The sequence below is a fragment of the Panicum virgatum genome, chromosome 6K (assembly GCF_016808335.1).
Source record: "Panicum virgatum strain AP13 chromosome 6K, P.virgatum_v5, whole genome shotgun sequence".
In the NCBI taxonomy this organism is placed as follows: Eukaryota; Viridiplantae; Streptophyta; class Magnoliopsida; order Poales; family Poaceae; genus Panicum; species Panicum virgatum.
This window is the reverse complement of record NC_053141.1, coordinates 15,834,041-15,848,060: the sequence shown is the minus strand read 5'-3', so window position 1 is coordinate 15,848,060 and position 14,020 is coordinate 15,834,041. Positions and strand designations below refer to the sequence as shown.

Genomic DNA, 14,020 nt, shown 5'->3' with positions numbered 1-14,020 from the left:
TTACTCGGTCCAATAGTAGACAGTGGCCTCTAGCAAGACATGTCAAATCCTATACGCACACAAAGATCATATCAGACGAGCCGCCACAATATCATATACAAGCTGTTCCCTTTGCCTCACGATATTTGGTCTAGCTTAAAGCCGACCACTCTTTCTCGATCCTATGATTCAGAATCCTTGGTTAACTCTTAACCCTAGCATGGCCATGCATTTCTTGATCTGAATCACTCGAGGGGCCCAGAGATATCTCTGTCTTGTAGAGAGGGGCAAATCCCATCTTGACCGACTATGTCTCACAACATGCTTCTTGACAGACCCGAAAACCACCTTTATAACTACCCAGTTACGGTGCAGCGTTTGATGGCTAATAAGTAAGTCGGTTCACATCTTGAGTACATACGACGATATCAGGTCTTAGGACACAGCGTACATATTGTGTAATGAGAAGTCATCATCTCGTGTTTGGTCAGTTCAATCTCATGTCTCACATGAGCCCACATTATTAGTTTGACATCTCCATGTCCATGACTTGTGAAACATAGTCAATCAACTAATACACGTGCTAGTCTAATATTCATGTGTGTCCTCACATGAACTCTCGACTAGGAACATTTTAGAATATTCATATAAGTATAGAGTTTCACAAATACTTCACATAAGCATTAATTAATACAAGTTGTCATCCATGAATATTCAAGATACACTTTATTAACCATGAATACAAGAAAACATGATTAGCTCTAGGGCATATTTCCAATAACCTGCTCTAGGGCATATTTCCAATAACCTTAGCTTAAGGCAATTTGTGTTAACATGAAAACAGATGTACTTATCCCTTTCTACATACATATGTATGAGTAACTCGGGGCATATACATGTATGAGTAAGATTACATGCGGATATTTGAGGGGTGAGTGAGTGTCTGAAACAAATGTGTCGTTGATACATATAATCGAAGCCAGAAAAATATTATCGAGACGGTCAAAGAACAAGAGCTAGATAATGAGTTTCTCATTGTGGATTTTAAAATCTTTGCAGGCAAACTCAAGAATTGGTGGCGTTCAGCCATTTCTTATGACTTAGATGGCACCAAAGTTGCCAATCAAACCGATTTTACTCAGACTCAAGGTCAGTACAGGTATGAATGAATACTCATATGGCCATATGTGACATGCTGGGGCCTTTGCTAGGCAAAGACGCACTTCGCCCTGCAAATGGGTTGGGTTAAAATAGGTTGTATGGGTTGAGTTTTAATATAGGGTGTGTTTGGATGGGTTAAAATGGGTTGTATTAGATAATAGGGTGGGGTGGAGTGGGTTCTATATATGGGGTGGGTTGGAGTGGGTTGAAATGAATACCTTGTACAAAATAGTTTGACTATATATAAATGTGGATCCTGCGTTGAGAGCCGGACTCTGAAAATAAAATCTCGCGTTCACACTATAAAATTTTATCAAAATTAATCGAAATTTGTTGGAGATGACTCAGTATGACTAACCGCTACTCTATGCAAATTAGTGTGGCTAGACCTACATGTGGGTCCCACATCAAGATTCAGACCCTGGAAATAAAACATCGCGTTCACACTATAAATTTTGTCGAAATTGACCGAAATTTTTTGGAAATGACTCAGTATGACTGGCAGCTACTCTGTGCAAAACAGTGTGGTAAGACCTACCACTACTGGAAAAATGACTTCTAATACCGGGCAGTAACCCCCCGTTAGTACCGGGCAGCTGACCGGTACCAGTTGGCCGGTACAAAATGGCAAGTCATTTAGTACCGGCCAAGCTGCCCGGTAAAAAAAAACTATTTAGTGCCGGTCGATGGTACGACGGGTACTAAATTGCCAGCAACCCGACAGCTTTCAATTTCTTTTTCTATTTTATTTTATTTTCTCTTCTCACTTTATTTTCTTTTTCTATTCTCACATAATCACAAAATCACAACCACATGAATTGCAATCACATATTTCACAAGTCTTGTACAATTACAATTACAAGTCTTGCACAATCAAAATCGACTCAAGAAACAAGTCTTGCAATCACAATCAAGAAATAAGTCTTGCACAATCAAAAAACAAGTTCTTGCAATCAAAATCCAGAAACAATCGCAAGCCGCCCCACGCGCCTGGAGGGTCCTATTTGCCCGGATGTGTCCGCCCGAGGCTGAAGCCCTCGGGGGCGGCATGGCGCTGACTGTGTTGCGGATGACGACCTGCCAGGACTCAGGAGCCGTGTCGCGGGCGTTGGCTTCCACAATCCCGCCGGCCGCCTGCCAGGACTCAGGAGTCGTGCGCCCCGAACCGCGCCGGGAGGCCGCGCGATCTGCTGCGTCCGGCTCCTGCTCGACCTGCGCGACGGCCGGCGCCGGCGCACTCCCCCCTGCTCGACCTGCTCCTGCCTGGAGAAGAGAGAGAAGCTAAGTGAGATAGAGATAGGATAAGAGAGATATGGATGGGGTGCATGCGGTGGACAGATAAATAAACAGATAGGCAGCCAGCGGACCACGGAGAGTAGTATCGGTTTTTCACTTCGGCCTGTACTAAAGCTCTCAAGTGCCTGGCTGTAGCTACTAGCCGGTACTAAATATTTTGGGGGCTATTTAGTACTACCTGGTGGTTCTAGTTGGTACTAAATGGTTGCTAGTTGTTGCAGGTGACTGTCGGTGGAGCACTTTAGTACTGGTTGGTGCCTATAGCCGGTACTAATTAACTTCTATGTGCACTGTAGGTTTGGTCCGGTATTAAATGAATACGTTAGTACCGGCTGAAACTGAGTCCGGTACTAATGGCCGCGGACGAATGTAGAGTTTTCTAGTAGTGTACACTATAAATTTTTTTTGGAAAACATATTTTTATTGGGCTGTAACTATAGTTTGGCTAATAATTTATTATATTATGAGTTGAAATATTTGGGTTGGGTTGGTGTGCGGTGGTGGTGGTTTGAAGTGGAGTGGTTAATATTAATTTCTCTCATGAGAATGGATTGGGGTGGGTATAGCTTTATTTTGAGCCCATTTGCAGGGTGAGACGCAGTGTCACTGCCTTGTGATGTTGGCTTAGTGGTGGGGCGCCATCCACCGTACATCTTTTCCTAGCCCGACTACCATACAAACGTTTGCAGTGGGTTCCTGCTCTGTTTGCCTTTTTCCCTGCCCTTCCAAAATTGCTTGGAATCCACCTGGGGAATCCAAGACCAACCGAAAGGCCTTTCGTTTTCACACCTGCACATCACCTTCCTGGCTTTCTATCTTGAATTTGGACGTACAACACAATAATTTGAGTTGAAAGAACCAAAAAGTTGCAAGGTTTCTTGCAAAAAGGTAAGCTCGCCGAATCCGCTATCCGACATATATAGAGGCGAGTTCATGCACTGTTATGCCCCCACCCCCGCATGTTGAAAAGCAGTACAATGTCGACATCCCTGTGTTCTACAGAAGATGAGAAATGTTCGTGCCCGCTACACTATATGTGAGCATCTGCGTGTGTATTGTATTTTTTTTAAAAAAATATGTTTTTATGAAACATAGTCTAAATAAAGCTGTAATTAGGTGATACTCCTAGAATTTTAATATACTATGTCCTAATCAGATTATCCCTAATTATATTCTTTTTAAGTTGCGATAGACTCTGGACTCATAGCTGCCGAATCTGCAACTGTAGATCGAGTAGGCAGCTATATTTGGCAATTAGCGACATGAGATTATGATGGTGACAATGGAGATTCTGAAAATCTTACCTTATCTAAAATCCAAAGATATCATCTCCTACGAAAATGAAAAAGGAAGAAGATAAACAATTAGTGGCGCATAGGAAGGCAGCCTCCCAATTGGCAGCACGCTGATTCGTTTCCATACAAGGATGATTGATGAGTTCACCGTCCTGTGAATTTTGGAATCATGGGCATTTTGGATTGAAAAGGATAATCCTACAAAAATGTTCCAAGCAATCGCGATAAGATCGCCATTCCTATATCCATACCCCTATAAATAGTATTATAGTCCCTGTTACAATTGCTAATTAAACAGAGTTGCAGATCTTTCTTTCCTCCCCCAAATAATATATGATGACACAACTATTTAAATTTAGACTAATTACATTGGGAATATATTAGGTGCAAACCAACATCTCCGTGCAAACTACGAAAACTTCAATCTGGGTCATCAGATCAACATCTAAGAGGAGGGGCGCAGGGGGTGGGAGAGGGGATTTGCAAAAGTGTGTTTACCCAATCCAAGGGCGGGTCCAGATTGTAAAATTACCCAATCCACATGTGTGACATCCCGGGTTTTAAAATATTAAGCAAGAGCAATTAAACCAGACATCGTGCATAATCAACCAAGAAAAATGGAATCGGATACGTTTATGTGTGTCTGTGTGCATTTGAAAATAGGAGAGAAAACTTAAATAATTTCTAAAATGATGCAAGTGTGCATATGAAATTGCATTGGCATATCACTAACGTCATGATAAATCAAAGTCTAGATGAAGTCAAAGTGAGAAAATGAGGTTTGGCGCATGAAATGACGAGTTCTCCAAATCACAGTTTTTAAATGTTTAAAATTATCCTTCAATTGTAACAAACAGGTGTTAAAAATAAAATTTAAACCGTTGTTCAAATGAAGTTTTGTCCAAAACCAATATTATAGGTTTTCAAATGGCGAACAACTTTCGTGTTCAAAGTTTTTCGAGTTGCCACACAAAAATGGGAGAAAAAATTGAATTTTGAAGCATATAGTACCTTTTCAAACGTACTCAAGTTTCAAATTTTATCTTTCAAACAAAGCTTTAAATGAACTTTTGCCTAAAACAAAAGTTGTAGATCTCGAAATTTTGAGCAAGTTTGGTATTCAAAAGTTTTCCGTTTGAGGCCATGAAGAAGGAGAAAAACTGAGTTTACGAACTGGACTTTGGAACTTCGAGTTATTTACAGAACTGCCATCACCTACATCTTCTCTGCTCGCGCCGCCGTAGCTTCTCGACGTCCGTGTCCACGCGTCGCTTGTCGAGCCACCTCGCCGCCGCTCAAGCTGTCCTCATCGGTTCACGACGCCAAACCCGAGTTCGCCTCTTCCTCGCATCGCACTGGAGCCAGAGCTCGGGCTTCCCCGTGCCCGCGAGCGCAGCCGTCCACCATGGCCGCCGCCTAGCCCCTGCACGCCGTGCCCTCACCTCCGCTCCTCCTCGCATCCAACCGAGCCCGCAGTCCCCTCTCTCACCTACCACGGCACCCAGAGCTGAGCCCCAGCCCCTCCCCTGCGCCAGAGGCGCCGTCGGCCTCCATGAGCGCCGCCGCCATGGTTGCCGCCGCCCTGCTCCCGCGGAGCTCCCACCTCCGGTCTCCCTTCGCCCAAACTGAGCCCGGTAATCGCTCCACGACCTCCCCCTGAAGCTCACCGACCCCTCCACCGCTCGCCCTCGCCCACTGGAGCCCCGCCGCTCCGGAGCAGACCGCCGCCGCCCCCAGGTCACCGTGGAGCACCCCTCTCTGACCGTCCTCAGCCCAAATCGAAGCCACAGACCCCTTCCTCACCTTCCATCGATGCTCCCCGACTCGCTCGCCGCCGCCCAGGGCCATCGGAGCGCCGCCGCTGCGGCCTAGCACCGCCGCCGGCCGTCGGAGCACACTGTGCCGCCGCCACAGGCCACCATCTCACGCGCCACCACCCACCCAAGGTAGCTCTCAACTCACCCGAGCTCCCTGAACCATTTCCCCTCGCCGCCGGCAACCATCGCCGCCGGGAACGGCCGGCAGGGCCGTCCCCTGTTTCTTCTCCACCGGCGAAGGACCCAACCACAAATAGTTTTTAGAATTCCAGGGGCTAGTTTACAAAATGTACATGAACTTCAAATAGCAAACTTTGAAAATTCTTATAAAATCATAGAGAAATCAAAAAAATGCAAACTAAAATGTTTTGGAATCCTTAGATCAAAACCTACAACTTTTGTTGCATCCACTTTTGCATTTGACCAATAGTTTTATCTCTATGTTAAATATTAGTTTTGTCCACATTTATATGTATCTCAAGTCCTATCCATGATCTTTAGTTTATTTTCAGACAGTGTGCTATACCCTAGATGAATAGATTATTGTAAAAATTTGAGGGCATTTTGACAACCCTAGCTATATGTTTCATTAGATCTTGGTTTATGCCTTTGGTAAATAGGATTAAATCTATAGGGTTCTATACTAGTTTTCTTGAGCTGAAATTTTTACAGCAGCTTTACCTTAGTTTCTAGATGCTATAGAAAATTTTTGGGAACTTTTAGTAATATATAACTAGTCCTTTTGATTTATTCATGAATAAACTTTGTAAATCGAAAGCTCTAGTTTCCTTCATTAGAAAAATCTCATTTTTTTACTAGAGATTGGTTTTTACATGAACATGCCTGTAAAATTTTAGCCACTGAAACTTAGTAGTTTACTCTATAGATTTTTAGTTAGATATATGCCTAGAAAAAGAATCTTAATTCTCATGCTTGTTGTGTAGCTCTTTTAATCCTGAAAAATTTACCACAAGCTCATCTTAAGGAATCCAATCCTCAGTTAAAAGATCATTACCAGCACTTACATTCCCTAGCCTGGAGAATTATTTTTAGGTAGAAATGATTTTTCTGTACTTATATAAAAGAAAAACAACACATCCAGCTCTTTTATGAGTTAGTATAGATAAAATTCCTACTCTTTAAATGACTGCCCAACTGGATGAAAAAGAAAGTAGTAGCACCCTCCAACTTGACTTTGGTTGATCTCCATCTATGTCAATAAATAAATGATTTATCTTCATTTCATACATATGCATTCATATAGAGCCGACGAAACATACCAGACGGAACGTACGAGCTGGTGCCTGAAGCCGAAGAAGGTCCAGGAGAAGCTCGAGTGAACTTCGCAGACGCCATGGAGAACCCGAATCCGACTCCAGAAGCCTCTAACTAACAATAACCTAGTGTTAATTCCAGGCAAGCCCCGGAGCATGTCCTATCAATTTTAAATTTATGCAACTTATTATTATTCCTATCTACTTGCGCATTTAAGTTTATAGGAGTTGCATGGAACCCTAGTTGCATGATCTTAGGTATCTATACTTGAACACTACTATGTGTAGGTCGTTAGTTGGCTAGGCTAATGGTTCGGTAGAAGTCGAGTGATTTCCTGTCACTCGCGAGAATTATAGGAGTTGAATGTCTACTACATACTGCAACTATAAGGCTCACGGGCGGGGTTGTGGTACTTGTGATACCCCGTCTGTTTAGTGAAAATGGATAAGACTGCAGTGTGTGGTAGTGGTGGTTAAGCTTTTGAACGTACTAACCACATGCCGAGAAATATGGTAATCGGTAAGCTTAAGTACTGGATTGCACCGAGGCCGGAACATACCTCCCCACCGTCTTTGAACGTTGTTCTCATATGGCCACATGCGGGTGCAAGAAGGCTCACGACCCGGCGCCGTACCATGGCGTGGATTCTTGTAGTCGAGGGCGGTGGGCCTATTCCGTGCAGCGGGAATTGAAGTGGAAAGTCGCGTGGGCGAAGCGAGATGTCGATCCCCATGCGTGTGTGTTAGGTCTGCCTGGCCAGGTTAACAAATTCGATTCGAATCGTCCGCTTCTCACGGTTTGGGACTACTTAACCCTTTTGCCACATAGAGTAAAAAGTGAAAGATGATGATGATGATGATGATGAATATGGTTGGTTGGATGATGAAAGATAATTGTTTTCCACCATGTATACTATTGGATAGATGCACACATAGAATGGTTAATTTAACTAGAATTTGGAAGCTAAAACCTGAAATTAAGGATCTACTCTTTACTGCTTTTCGGCAAAACAAACCCCTCAAGCCAAAAGTCTTGCATGTCTAGATAAAGGGCTAAGTATACCCTTAGTCAGATAAGCCTTGCTGAGTATTAGTATACTCAGACTTGCTTGTAGCTTTGTTTTCCAGGTGGTACATTTGAGGATGGATGACGTCATGTACGGGCTTCATCATGATGTCTTGTTTCGTCGCTAGACTATCGTTCGTTTTCCGTCACTCTTGAACTCTGTTATACTTTTATGAATTCAAACTTGGTTTGTAATGATAATTCAATTTCATACTCTGTGCTGTAAAATTTGTGGAATGTTGCACGCTCTGAACTGCTTTGTCGATCTTGTTTTAAGTGGTTTAATCGGGATTTTACCCGACAGCACTGCCGGATTACTCCGTTTTAAGTGCGTGTTAACCCTGATTGTCGTTTTGATGATGGTTAGCGCACTTAAGTCGGATTAATTTAAGCGGGGCTGCCACAACATGCCCCTTGGATGTTGATCCGATGACCCAGATTGAAGTTTGCATGGAGAGATTGGTTTGCACCTAATACGTTCTCGGTTACATTAGCACAAGGTTTCACACTAGCTGCCCAACCTATCATTTGTTTGGAACAAGAATTTCATAAACGGAACTACTATAGCTCCATTAAAAATTATATGACACCTTGTGTGCCAAGTTTTTCTTGATCTCTGTTTTGTAGAATTGAACTATTAAAAATATCATAAATATGCATAACTTCTTCAATTTAATTTCAAATTTGGTTTATTATTTTATAATAAATTATTGTTTTCTTATGATATGATGATAAAAGCACATATCAATAAATTTGAATCAGCATAACAATAAGTTTGAATCAATATATAGTTTCAAAATAATGGAATCTATATGTTGACGGAAAAGTTTCTAGCTGCATGATAAAAAAAGAGACCCGTGTGAATTCAGGTTCTGCACACCTTCCTCTCCCTCCCTACAGTGGGTACATTATTGTCTCAAAATAACTCAAATGATGGAAATTCTATAGAACTTAAAAAAATTCTTAAAATATTTTAAGACTTGTGCGAAAGTTTATCTCAGAAATGGAGTAGAGATGCATGATTTAAACGTATACATGTGTTTTTCATGACTTATGGAAAACTTCCACGTTTTCGTTGAACAAACAGACGTCTTCCCCAAATATTTCTGTTTTCCAAAGTCTTCTTTTATACCCAAAAAACTAATTTAGTGGGAAGTTAAGGAAACAAACACTAGTGTTTGCAGACGCCTCCGTCGAATTCCAGAATTAACACCCGCACCTTCCTCTTCTTCTTCCCCGCCGCATCGCTTATAAATACCCTCGTTCCCTTCTCATTTCCTTTCCCATTAATTTCCTCCGCTTCCGCTCCCTTTCTCCACTAAATAAACCCCCGAAGAGCAGGAGAGGCGAGCCCGCGGAGGAGGAAGCCTAGGGTTAGGTTCACCGCTCCCCCGTCGCCTGGGCGAGTGGCGAGATGGCCGCCCCTGGCCCCGCTGGCGCCGCCGCCTCACCGTCGCCGCAGCCGCCACAGCTGCCGTCGCCGTTCGCGGAGCTCGTCAAGAGCCCCTCCGGCCTCGAGAAGGTCGTGCTCCGCGGCTCTCGCAACTGCTGCGTCGAGGTACCCGATTAGGCCTTCCCCACCCCCGTCACCCGGGACGTCTCGCCGTTTTGTCTGGTCGTGTGCGCGCGTGGAGTGAGTAGGGGTGCCGAGCGCGCGGGATTGCGATTCGGTTGGATTTGGGCGCCGTCCGCGCAGATCCGGTGGGAATTCTGCTGATCCGCGCGGGGTGTGGGCGGAATTGATGAGGTTTTTGGTGTTGCGGGCGTGCGATTTCGCCAGCCCGTGCCCTGTTCTGGTTGGATCATTATCGGTGCATTGCATGATCCCCGCGTTGCGGACTTGGATTCGAGGGAGTTTCATGTTTTCTCGTAGATTATAACCGTCTTATGTTGTGGTTTGGATGCACAGCGTAGTGCCGGGCGGGGTTGTTGTGATGGTTAGTAAATAGTGACGCTATGCGTGATCACTGATCAGAATAGATAATGCTTTCTTATTCGGGTTGGAAGACATTTACATCAAATGCATTCAGATGTATCCTAGTTATTTGTACATTAATGGGCACCAGTTTTACTCCTTGTGTTGTTGCTTTGCTATAACTTGTTCTCCGGACAAAGTAATGCCTAGTGGATTTTTTCCCCTGGATAGGATCTGTTTTGAGTTTTGATTTGATACAGGAGTGAGCAATTTTAATAATTAGTTCACTTATGCTATTAGACATACATAATCCTTACTGTTGCTTGTTTTGGTTATTCCAAATTGATGCCTATATGACACAATTCCATAATATGGCAGCTTTACCAAATTGTTCCTCGAGGAAGTAGTCACATATGTTTTTGAAGTATTCATGTATGTTATTGTTGTTTGCCAATTAAATTATCTATCTGAATAATTTTGGATGTACATAATCTGAATCGTCTTATAATAAGCATTGTAGATTAGGAGTTCATATGCTAAGATAACTTGAATATGACAGTTATGACTTGCTGACGGTCTTTACATTAGTATATCAACCAATTGTAGAAAGATAAAAGGGCAGTAGCAAGTAGTATAGTCACTGTGTACAAATATAACTAGTTTTACACTACCATTCGTATAACATATGTGTCCTGTTTCCTTTTATTGCCATAAGTTGTTGTCAATTTGATCATAGTAACTCTAGATGATTAAATCTAGTACTGTCTATTCTTAGGTCTATCTTTATGGAGGTCAAGTAACATCATGGAAGAATGACAACGGGGAAGAGTTGCTTTTTCTCAGCAGCAAGGTACATGTTCCTTTTTGTTGTTGCAGATAACATTATCAGCTGGTACTTGCATGAAACAATTGTGTTGTTCCTCCATTCTTTAATGCTGGAAGTTGAGTTTATATCTCGTTTTGATCTGCTTAGATTTTTCGTAAGGTGGAAACTGAGGCCAATTTGATTATTTTTTGGCTTTTGTTATTTTTCATGCCTGCATTGACTCCTTAATTCCTAAACTTTGAAAGACATAAGAAATTCAACTTTTGCAGGCTATTTTCAAACCTCCAAAAGCCATTCGTGGTGGTATACCCATCTGCTTTCCCCAAGTATGGTAACCTTTATCTGTAATGGCTTCATTCATGTTCAGAAATTGACTGGCCCTCACCAAAATGCACCTTGTAATGCAGTTTGGAACTCATGGAAATCTTGAGCAACATGGGTTTGCAAGGAACCGGTTTTGGACCATTGACAACGACCCACCTCCTTTACCAGCAAACCCTGCTATTAAAGCTTATGTTGATCTGATTCTGAGGCCTTCTGAAGAAGATTTAAAGATCTGGCCTCATAGGTTTGTTTTACGATGATCACTTATTTTTTCCCTTAATGTAGTTCACATCTGATTGCGTATTTCGTTTACAGTTTTGAGTTTCGCTTGAGAGTTGCTCTTGGACCTTCTGGAGATTTGAGTCTCACATCTCGAATCAGGAATACCAACACTGATGGAAGACCTTTCTCTTACACATTCGCATACCACACATACTTCTCTGTTTCTGACATAAGGTATTTACTTGATATTTATCATTTTACTTCTCATTTTCTTTTGAGTATTTGGTTTCCTTTAGCATCTCTTAAGTTAAAGATGGTGATTTGTATGTCATTTAATGTTTTGTGACTTGTCAGTTATTATGTGCTTGGTCTGGGTGACCCTTTTTTTATCCATGTTGCATGGAAGCCTGCTAGATGCCAATGTAACTTTTGAATTAAGACAAAGCAGATACATATATGTGTTCTCCATACTTGATATGGTTGTTTCTCATAATTGAATGCTAGCCCCAATACAGTTCCAACAATGTCAGGTTGCGTGGTGATCCTGCATCTGTTATAATGTAACTCGCATTGAGAAACTAGGTTCTGCTTCTTGGACATGTATATTTATTTTGGTGTTCAGAATCATGAATGTTTTTATCTGAGATTGGTGCTGTGGCTGTTTTATTTTTCACTTGTGCTTAATATTTTATTAGTGAGGTGCGTGTTGAAGGGCTGGAAACAATGGACTACCTTGACAACTTGAAGGCAAAGGAGCGTTTCACAGAGCAAGGAGATGCTATTGTTTTTGAATCGGAGGTAAGCATTTAGCTCATGTTAAGCACCTGTAGTTTCATCCAACATTCAACTAATTTGACTTTTTCATTGTCAAGATTGATAAAGTTTATCTTGCCGCACCCTCAAAAATTGCAATAATTGATCATGAGAAGAAAAAAACATTTGTTGTGACAAAAGAAGGGCTTCCAGATTCTGGTAAGCTTTGTTTTGATGGCAAATCTTTTTTATTTCTATTGAAACGATTGAGCCTGGTTGCTGCAAGATGCACCATTCTCTTTCTAATGTGCTCTCTTCTATAGTTGTTTGGAACCCTTGGGACAAGAAGGCTAAAGCTATGCAAGATTTTGGGGATGCAGAATACAAGAACATGTTGTGTGTGGAACCTGCTTCTGTTGAGAAGCCTATTACTCTGAAGCCTGGTGAAGAGTGGAAAGGAAGACTTGCCCTCTCAGCTGTCCCTTCCAGTTACTGTAGTGGACAATTGGATCCATTGAAGGTGCTTCAGGGCTGAGAAACCTCATTTTCTGCGTCTTGTACAGGTGATGTTATGCTTCTGCTATATAATAATTTGGATTAATTGCATTTTAAATGCCAGCATCACCTGCTAGGGGGATTTTTATTTTGGTGAAACTCCATTAAATTCTAACATTTTGGCAATGAACGGGAAATGTGTTTTTGATCCAAAGACTGGTTTTATTTGAAGTATTTTAGGATTTAGGATTACTAGTCTAAACTTGGGATTGCTGCCATCATATAAAACTCCCTGTTCATGTACTCGTAGTGTGACGTTTGAGTTTTGCCCTTGGCCTTCTTTTCCTATTTTATGTGGATGACGGGTGCCATGGTTTCCAGATAAAGAAAAATCAACTGATTTCTGGTTGGGGGGTTAAGAAATCCAGTCCCGAAAATGCATCATTAAATACAGCAGCAGTAGGCTAGGAGCACTTGTATCATAGAAGTTTGTTACATCAAAACTTTTTATTTTGAATTAAATTTTTGATCAAACCATTTGATTTAGGTCAGAAATGAAATTACTGGAATTTGTAAAATTTAGTAATTCTGGTGGCAATCAAAAATTTGAAAAATGGTATTTTTAGTCCCTGCATGTTAGATTTTATTTGTTGTTTAGGCTTAGAAGTTATCAGAAGAGCAGTAAAGGGAAATTTCAGTTGAAATGTCGCATGGATGTTGCATAATGTTTTAAGTTGCACATGGAGATTGCCACTTAGTTCTGCCGGAGGTAAATCAACTATTTTTTACATAAAACAAAGTTGTAGATAAGTTGTATTCTTAATTATTTAAATGTGCATGAAAAGTCTGACACCATAAGTTTCTTGTGAGGAACGCAAAGTTTTTTAGTTTGGGAACAATAAGTTCAATGATGCCTGATTCTTTTGAGTTAGTATATAGGGGAGACATGCACCTTTTTGTTATGGTGCCGCTTGCCTATCTACTACCCAGGCAAAGGTATCAAATCCCTACGTTGTTTGTCTCCTTCACTTTGGAATAACCAGGAAACCAAACTTATGGCTAAAGAGTTAGTTTTATAACTTATGTAAATTGTAGTGTTCAAGTACGGCTAGCAAGAATTGTTTGAATTCCTCCTGTATGGCAAGCACACGCACCACCAATAAACCGCAACTTTGATCACTAAGGAGTTAAATACTCGATACTGCTAGATAGCATCTATGATTTTTGAATTAACAGACTGCCTTTCTCATGTGGTTGATTTTCATTCTGCAGGAGAACTTCATTGCCCTTCTTATTTGATGCTGGGCTGGCGTCAACGCCGCTTCGTCCTTTCGCCATTTTCATCCCCCATATTTCTGTCCTTTTTTGTATCTAGAATTTGAGTGGTAGGTTACTTCTGAATAACAGACTATGCCAGCTGCTTTGAGCTTATAATGGGATCTCACCTCGTCGGTGAGTGATATCGGTGGACACAATACTGGCATCAGTGTCGTAGTTTCATAAATCATTGCTGTGCTGCGTAAATTCCTTTGCATTTTGTTTGGTGCTTGCATACCTTCACAGTTGATCATCCTTGATTCTGGTATGTTCAACCTGC

At 41.8% G+C, this 14,020-nt stretch overlaps 1 protein-coding gene across 1 annotated transcript; it reads left to right on the top strand.

Annotated features, from left to right (window-relative positions):
• The first annotated feature begins 9,175 nt into the window (after positions 1-9,175).
• LOC120711881 (putative glucose-6-phosphate 1-epimerase) lies at positions 9,176-13,977 on the top strand. The gene is made up of 9 exons (XM_039997551.1): positions 9,176-9,446; positions 10,579-10,653; positions 10,899-10,955; positions 11,037-11,197; positions 11,269-11,409; positions 11,871-11,973; positions 12,048-12,147; positions 12,252-12,491; positions 13,696-13,977. The coding sequence occupies exons 1-8, from the start codon at positions 9,303-9,305 to the stop codon at positions 12,461-12,463; spliced, it is 993 nt and encodes a 330-aa protein (XP_039853485.1). The 5' UTR covers positions 9,176-9,302; the 3' UTR covers positions 12,464-12,491; positions 13,696-13,977.
• Positions 13,978-14,020: the final 43 nt, after the last annotated feature.

What these genes read in the sequence shown, in the direction of transcription:
- LOC120711881 (XM_039997551.1), top strand. Translation starts at nt 9,303, where the DNA reads ATGGCCGCCCCTGGCCCCGCTGGCGCCGCCGCCTCACCGTCGCCGCAG. An exon ending in CTCGCAACTGCTGCGTCGAG is followed by an intron (nt 9,447 to 10,578) that starts GTACCCGATTAG and finishes GTCTATTCTTAG; the next exon opens with GTCTATCTTTATGGAGGTCA. An exon ending in AGAAGGGCTTCCAGATTCTG is followed by an intron (nt 12,148 to 12,251) that starts GTAAGCTTTGTT and finishes TCTCTTCTATAG; the next exon opens with TTGTTTGGAACCCTTGGGAC.